We start from the raw sequence: 7,955 nt of genomic DNA on the forward strand, positions 1-7,955 counted from the left end.
CTTTAATGTAATTCTCCTTTGCTAAGATAATCTCATAACAGAGAGCTGTAAAACACATGCAGAAGAAGTCAAAAAAAGAATAATACATTGCAAAATTGCGATTCGGTTGTTACATTATGTAAATCTGAACCAATAAATCAATAAATCTGTACCTCATTGTAACAAGAATGCACTGTTTCTGCTCTGTTGTGTGTTTTCCTGAAATCTGACCACTTTTTGAGCTCTTAAAACCTTGATAGTTTATCGATTGTATGACACAAGGACCAATTTTCACCTGTACCTTTGTGATCCCATTTCTTGCTAATTTTATCAAGGCTGGTGGACATCCAGTTTCTTGCCACACCTGTCTGTATCCCTTCGTGTACTTTACAGTTTTAGATGTCGAAAAAATGCTAGCAAAAGGAGAAAAGCCTAACGTTGTGAAGCAACTCTTAAACCAGGTCTTCGATCAAGTTGCTGATGTTTAATATGCTCCCGGGTTTTGTTACAAATGCAACCGGGAAAAGGGTTCGCATAGAAGTTCTCCTCTAGTCTAGGCAATTCTCCTGGTTTTCTTTCGTATGGCGCTCCAACTCTCTTGGTGTGTAAGTTCTTGACCTCTGATGTGAAATCCTCCCAAGAAATTGAGCCCCTATCCAACAAATCTATCAATCTAACAAAATTTAACCTGCATAGCAAAATATACAAGAGCTAAGGTTCGATTCAGCACATAAATACATAGTGGGTAGGGTATGATCAAATGGTTTTTGTTATGTCAAAAGTTATCACTATTGGTGATGTTAAAACTCAAAAGTTTTAATCTTATAAGAATAAGAATCATATGGCCTATTGGTAACTACTCGCATCAATGAACGCGGTTGTTGCTTTTACGTATCCGATTCCAATAGTTTATGGGAATAAAAAAAGGAATTTTAGTTCTAATGCTAATCATAAGGTTGAGCATCTGTTGTGCCAAAAGTTAGAGCTACGGTACAATTACAATTCAAACAATTTAAGCTGTAGAACAATCTAAACGGTATTGTTTATGCAGTCTTATACGTTAATAAGAGAAATTGCCGTAGACCGACAAGACAAAGGTAAATGGAACTCACAGTTGATTAAATTACCTGTCGGGGTTTATAGTCTTCCTAAACCCGTCGAATCTCCTGTGCCCCTGCACAGCCTTTGCCATATTCCCATCATATGTGTAAACAAAAACATCACTTTCTAAGGCTATAATGTAATCTAGGGCAGCAAGGCGATTCTGATAGTTGATAAAGGGCTCCAACTCTTCTCCTGTTGCAAGAGTCGAGTGAAAGAAAACATTTGGGTATTCTGCCCGAAATGCATCCATGCTGTTGTTACCATAAATTTCTCCAGCCACAATGTATATTCTGGTTGAAGAAGGATACCCCATTGCCTTGAGAAACAGCGCAGCCTCCCTCGGAGACATCGGGCACCCCCCTTGAAGTCTCTTTTCTTTGGGGTCGATTTCTTTCTCTTTCCAATGCTTCACATTATACCTCATTATACGAAGCTCATTGGCCTCAGATGCAGTCAAATTGTTGCTGCAACCTGTGAATGCTAACATATCTTTCTCGTATCTGAGAAAAATTGAGATACATATAAAGTTTAGTTGATTTCAAGAAAATTATTCAAATTTCTGCCGGAAAAATTGGTGAAATAATCACCTCAGGTGAAGGGCAATAAAGGGTTCACCCTCATCTCTAAGTCTATCCACGAGTTTCTTTCCAAGATCCTCAATCGCAGGCATGTAGCGAAGGGCCTCATAGTTTGCTCGACATCTTAGCCTCTGGATAGACGAGGCAAGGCCGTTATTTGCAAGACGTGAGTCTGTATGTGTAAACTTGATCACCTTGTGTTTCTTTAGCAGAGGAAGAATGTCTTTTCTGTAGTAACTAGCCTGTATACATGCCAATCCTCAACCGTTAGATTGAACTCAACTAAAGTTTATGACCATATGTATTTGTTTTCTGTTCTTTAAGTCTATGTACCTTAGACCAAGAAATAGGAGCTTTGTTAACAGGATTCACTCTAGCAAATCGTTCTGGCAACCGTTCAACTATGTTAATTTCGTCACTTAAAACTTTGATGAACCGTCTCCAATCAAAAATATCCTTAAAACCACTGTGCAGATAACAGAAGCTTAGTACAGATGGAAACAAACGAAAAGAATGAAAATCTTGGTGACGAAGAATCAAACCTAGGATCTGTCCAAAAGCTTTCATGATCAAGCGAAGGTAACACAAGTGTGGCATTCATTATCTTTGCCACCGCAACCATATCACATATCTGTGACGAAAAAAGTAGGAATTCAAATTCGATTTAAGAACGTCTATGGGCTAAAAGGTATGTAAGATTGAAGTTAGGACTCACTCCTGTCCTCATTTGATTCAATCCTCCATTGGCATGAACCAAAATGTAGCCGTTCGTGGCAGCTCCCGTCTCTGCAAGGATTTACAACATATCGATCATTAGAAGAGAAAAGGGCTTGCTGCATCAGTTGACATACATTTCAGTAGGGCAGATTACACACTTATACGATTTCTGGGTCGCGAAATGCATTGATAAAAGTTGTCACTATTCGGTTTCGTCCATATTTCTGGGACCTGCCATAAAAGAATATGTAGACATAAGCTCAGGAAAACAATTTCTTTTCCTTCTTCCACTGCCTGATTAGCAGGCCATAGATTCCTGATTAGTTTTATGTTTACTAATGAATATAACTCACATGGTAAGACATAATGATAAAATGTTAGGCAATGAAGGCCCATAAATAACAACACATGAACAATGTTAGAGGGAATGCATCTGTAGAATTCTTTTCTCTACCTCTCTTCCTTTCTTTTCCCTTCAAACTTCCAAACGAAGCCTAAAGTTTTTTCCGTACAACACTTGTAATAATATACTAGGGGAAGAAAACCTTTCCATTAGAAAATTCAACAAAATAATCACAAGAAAGAAAAATGTTTATTTTTTTCCAAACTTTTTTTTGCCTAATTGAATTTAGGGAAAATAAGGGGTATAAATGCCCACGGTCGTTAATGCATCATTATTATGAAATGTAATTGTGGTCAAAGGAAAAAAATGAGTAAAATTCCAACGCTCGTATGGTTACCACCCACCAACTTCTCATGGGTCAAAAATCAACTGATAATATTCCAAACATTCGTTGAATTTAAGGTAATATATAAAAATAACTAATTCTAAATTTAATACTAAATATTACTCACAAATAACTGTCATCTAAACAATAAAGTTTCTGAAAGTTTTGTAGTAACAAAATTCAGTAAATGGAAGATGTTGGATATATCTAGTAACAGATTCAGATCGATGAATCTTGGAAAATCAGAAACTGAAAATCCAAGAAAATCCAATGACTCCATTCAAAAGTCTAAAATTTATTTTCGGTGCACGTAAAAAATCTTGATATAATTTTTTTCTCAGATTAATTTCCATTAATAAATGACATAATATTCTGGTAACTCACCGGAAACTCCTTCATCTTCCGTTTCTGCCCGACTGAACTCGATGATTCTGACCCAAAGATCTCCTTCTGAGCATTAGATGAATATTCGTTCCCGAAATTCGGCCTCACGAAATTTCTGGCGATGTCCGACGCCGTGCCGCCACCGACGACCATCAGGATAGAAAACTTCAGGAACACCGACACCACTACCATCATCAAAAGCAACACAAAAACAACACGCCCCAAGTGCTTCCTCTTCGTCAAAGAATTCAAAGCTCCCCCCACAGAAACAACACATTCTTCCACGCACAAAACCCATTTCTCCGGCAGCCTCTTACGTGCCAAGAAGTACCTGACCACCGGGTGGTGATGATGCAAACTATTGTACGGGTACACAACACCGCCATTATTACAATTGAACAATGCTTCTGTGTCTCTGTCGCTCTTCGAATGCTCTAAGGATATCTGCACCACCTCGGAGGGCCTGTCCTTCTCCTGATCATTCATCGAATCAGGAACGCCGCGGCGGTGATGGGTCACGGTGGCTCCACCGTGAATTGGGCTGCTGGCGGTGGACGAATTAATTGTGGCTCCGCCGCTTGACATCTCGCGGCGAGAAAACGACGGAAATGGAACAAACCTCTATAGGAAGGAAGATCATGGAAGGAAAGAAAACCCGGGGTGGAAGAACAATGAATCCTCGGTTCGTTTTTTTGTTGTTATAATTATGTATGACGGGGAGAGATTTAAGGAGACAACTCAGAGGGATTCATGTGAATGGGTGACTTTGATTTGTCGTCGTTTAAACTTTGTACTGTATATATAGTAGTCAAGTGTTTCAATGTCATTCCCAAGCCTTTTTTCCAATGTACTCGTCGCTTCTATTTACATTTTTTTGGGAAAATTTTTTATGAAACTTTTGCACAGAATCGAGTGTAACTGAATCTTTTTACACATACAACAACTCGTGCTTGATGTTTCGATTGCTGCAATTTGTATTTCATGGAAATCGAACACGATTATCTTTTACATTAAATGTAAGTCTGAACGAATGTTTACATCTTCATTTAAAATTATAGTTAATGATAACAATTTAATTCAAATCTTCGAATCATAATAAATCTATACATGCACCACATAATGGTAACTCTGGAAATGAGGATAAATATCATTCTGGACATTTTTATAGAGCATAGTTGTTTTCCACCCCAATATTTATTGTATATATATTCACCATATTATCTATATACAGTCTATCTATTCTATTTTATTAAAGTTGAAGACATGATAGTAACTATTTGGGAAGGACACCAACTTTTTCTTCCAACTTTACCCTTATATGATATTAATATTATACTTTTGTTTTTTGATTTTTTTTAAATTTCAACACACTTTTATTTTTATTTTTTTATTTCAACAATTCAAATATCAATATAGTCCCTCCATAATTTTATCAAGTTTCACTTTAGTCCATCGATAGTAATAAAAAAATATTGTACACACACGCATCGCGTGTGGAGAATAACTAGTTGTATAATTAAGTCTCAGTATCTTAAGTTGCGATTAGATTAATGAATCTGATTCAATGATATATTTGAGAATGAATTTCAAACGACGTTCATTTGTTGAGTATCTAAAATCCACCAAAATTACCATTAAGATTTTTTAACTAGATATAAAGTGAACGAAAGTCACTTGAATCCATTATTTCAAATATATCAATCCAAACACAACTATAAATATATTATGCATTCAAGTTAACAAACAAAAACCCGTTTTTTTTTTTTTTGGAACGGTTCATTTAATAAAAGTATAATAAAATATTATTATGAATTTATTACATGCTTATTATAACTACCATATTTCGAATTCTAAAAATTACCTAAAATGTTACTTATCATTATATATATGCTTTTGATTTATAAACATATGAGATTCAACAAAGCTATACACGCGATAAAATAAAATCGTGTATAATAAATATTTATGAAGAATTACCTAAAATGTTACATTATTATTAAATTTGAAGAATCGTAAAAATTAACTTAGATTCAAAATATCTATACACGCTATAATAGCGTGGATTGTTATAATTCATTAACATCTTATATTATATTATATATTAATATATTTTCTTCTTAGTTTGTTTTCATTGTTATTCCTAAAATGATCGTGTATAATAAATATTTAATGGTATATTGTTCAGGATTTTTTTTTCTTTCGATTTTCTAAAATCCTTGTTCCCACTAATAATTATTTGCCACATTAATTTCTAATATTTAATAAATGAGTAGGTCTCATGTGAGACCGTCGCACGGATCTTAATATGTGAGACGGGTCAACCCTACCCATATTCACAATAAAAGTAATACTCTTAGCATAAAAAATAATACTTTTTCATGGATGATCCAAATAAGAGATCCGTCTCACGAATACGATCCGTGAGACCGTCTCACACAAGATTTTGCCTTAATAAATTTATCCAAACTGGAATAGCAACGAGATAAGACAAAAAAATTTGTATGAGACGGTCTCACGGGTGAGACGGATCTTTTATTTGAGTCATTTATGAAAAAATATTACTTTTTATGATAAGCGTATAACTTTTTATTGTGAATATCGATAGAGTTGACCCGTTTCATAGATAAAGATTCGTTAGATCGTGTCACAGAGACATACTCACGAGATAATTAAGGGGCACTGTACTACCATATTTTTGTAAATAATTTTTTGTTTTTTATACATAACTTCCTTAAATAATAATTACTTTTCGCTTGTTCTTTTATCACATGATGCCACGAACTTTTCATTATAGGGGCCGACAGAAACCAACGTTTGGTTTGGTTTTTAATTATCAATGGTTTGATTTGATTGCAAAACCGATATGGTTTGAGTTTTTATCCTAAATTGATCCAATCCGGTTTTGCTTAACCCTACTTGTCAATACTATAAAATAATAGGTAAAAACTTATGTGAGACGGTATCACGATAGTATTTTGCGAGACAGATATCTTATTTGGGTCATCCATGAAAAAATATTACTTTTTATTATAAGAGTATTACTTTTTATTGTGAATATCGGTAGGGTTGACTCGTTTCACAGATAAAGATTCGTGAGATTGTCTCACAAGAGACCTACTCAAAATAATATCATTTAAAAGACAAAAAATAATAAATATTTAATTAATATAAGAAAAACACTAAAGTGGCAAACATTTTATTTATTTATTCGCTTGATTAGGATGGCAAAGCTGAAACCGGTGAGTTCATAAAAAGATTAATCCAACGGCTATAAAAGAGGTGTCGTATACATATTTTCTTTCCATGTAAAAAGACACGTGTGACCTTTTTACGATCATTGAATCAATTATTGGGTCTCACGGTGGAACCCTAATTTGATTCCCAAATCAGAATACAGCTATTTGGCAGCGTGGAGAGTTGTGATTGGTCAGGCCATGGAGGCTTTAACAGGACAGAATTCCCGTTTTCATGGCCCACGAGAGTTTAAGGTTTCCTCGTCTGAAATTATGAAACTTTTTAATCATTAAATGAGTTGCTATATCGGTTGGGAAGCGCCACCAAATCTTTCATGTTTTTACATTCTATAACTTAGGATGTTTATTCGATCGGATTCGATCGGAACCAATCAAGATCTAGTATGGTATCATCAGTTTCAATCTTGAATCAGTTAAATCGGTTTCAAGTTGGTTCAAATCTGCCACTAATTTTGAATCGAATTAGGTTACGAAAAAACGTATTAGAAATCATTTTAATCCGATCTAATTGAATTTGGTACATATTTTGAATGAAAATTAATATTTTTGACATAATAAACAATATTTTTCATAGGTCGACTGAATAGAAGATATGTTTCATAAAATTAACTCGTGATATCTCAAGAGATAGACTCGGCTCATTCTCGACAGTTCAGTATAATTCATGCCTAATATCCATGTAGATCAGGAGATAATCTTAATGGCCAAGGTTTAGTAGGAGGTCATCTCATTTATCTTGATACGTCAGGTCATCTAGAGACCCATCTTGAGCTCCATTTTTCCAGATTCGTTGAGAGATCATCCGGGAGATCAGCAAGCCGACCTCCCATATTTCCATAATCTCATCGATTAGCAAGGTGTTGTCGAGCTCTCGAGTCGTGGTCATATCCGAAATCCCAGTACATATCATCGCAACAATTGAGAAAATCTTGGCTGAGCTTTGGACTGGCTCAATACACGTTTAACAAATGCATGCCTCAAATGAGCTCTTACTCAGATACATCAATACGTAATCCACATAAATAAGGATCGTAGAGATTTATTATAAATTTATCCAGGATTCTGAGAATCCAGAGTGCAACAAGGGAATAATTCCAACAAATTTAGTATCCTAAAAAGACTAGAGTTTTAGTCGTCAAAGAACTTTACTCACATAATAAATCTTCTTATAAATATCAGGTTCCGGTTATTTTTTATTCACTTATTCTGAG

At 35.0% G+C, this 7,955-nt stretch overlaps 1 protein-coding gene across 1 annotated transcript; it reads right to left on the bottom strand.

The window, feature by feature from the left end:
* Positions 1-71: 71 nt before the first annotated feature.
* LOC142528743 (O-fucosyltransferase 19-like) lies at positions 72-4,295 on the bottom strand. The gene is made up of 8 exons (XM_075633880.1): positions 3,491-4,295; positions 2,537-2,609; positions 2,377-2,447; positions 2,204-2,292; positions 1,995-2,127; positions 1,671-1,903; positions 1,107-1,583; positions 72-667 (listed from the first exon to the last, which is right to left on the bottom strand). The coding sequence occupies exons 1-8, from the start codon at positions 4,073-4,075 to the stop codon at positions 412-414; spliced, it is 1,917 nt and encodes a 638-aa protein (XP_075489995.1). The 5' UTR covers positions 4,076-4,295; the 3' UTR covers positions 72-411.
* Between the last annotated feature and the right edge of the window lie 3,660 nt (positions 4,296-7,955).

This window comes from Primulina tabacum, chromosome 16 (genome assembly GCF_025594145.1).
Source record: "Primulina tabacum isolate GXHZ01 chromosome 16, ASM2559414v2, whole genome shotgun sequence".
NCBI lineage: Eukaryota > Viridiplantae > Streptophyta > Magnoliopsida > Lamiales > Gesneriaceae > Primulina > Primulina tabacum.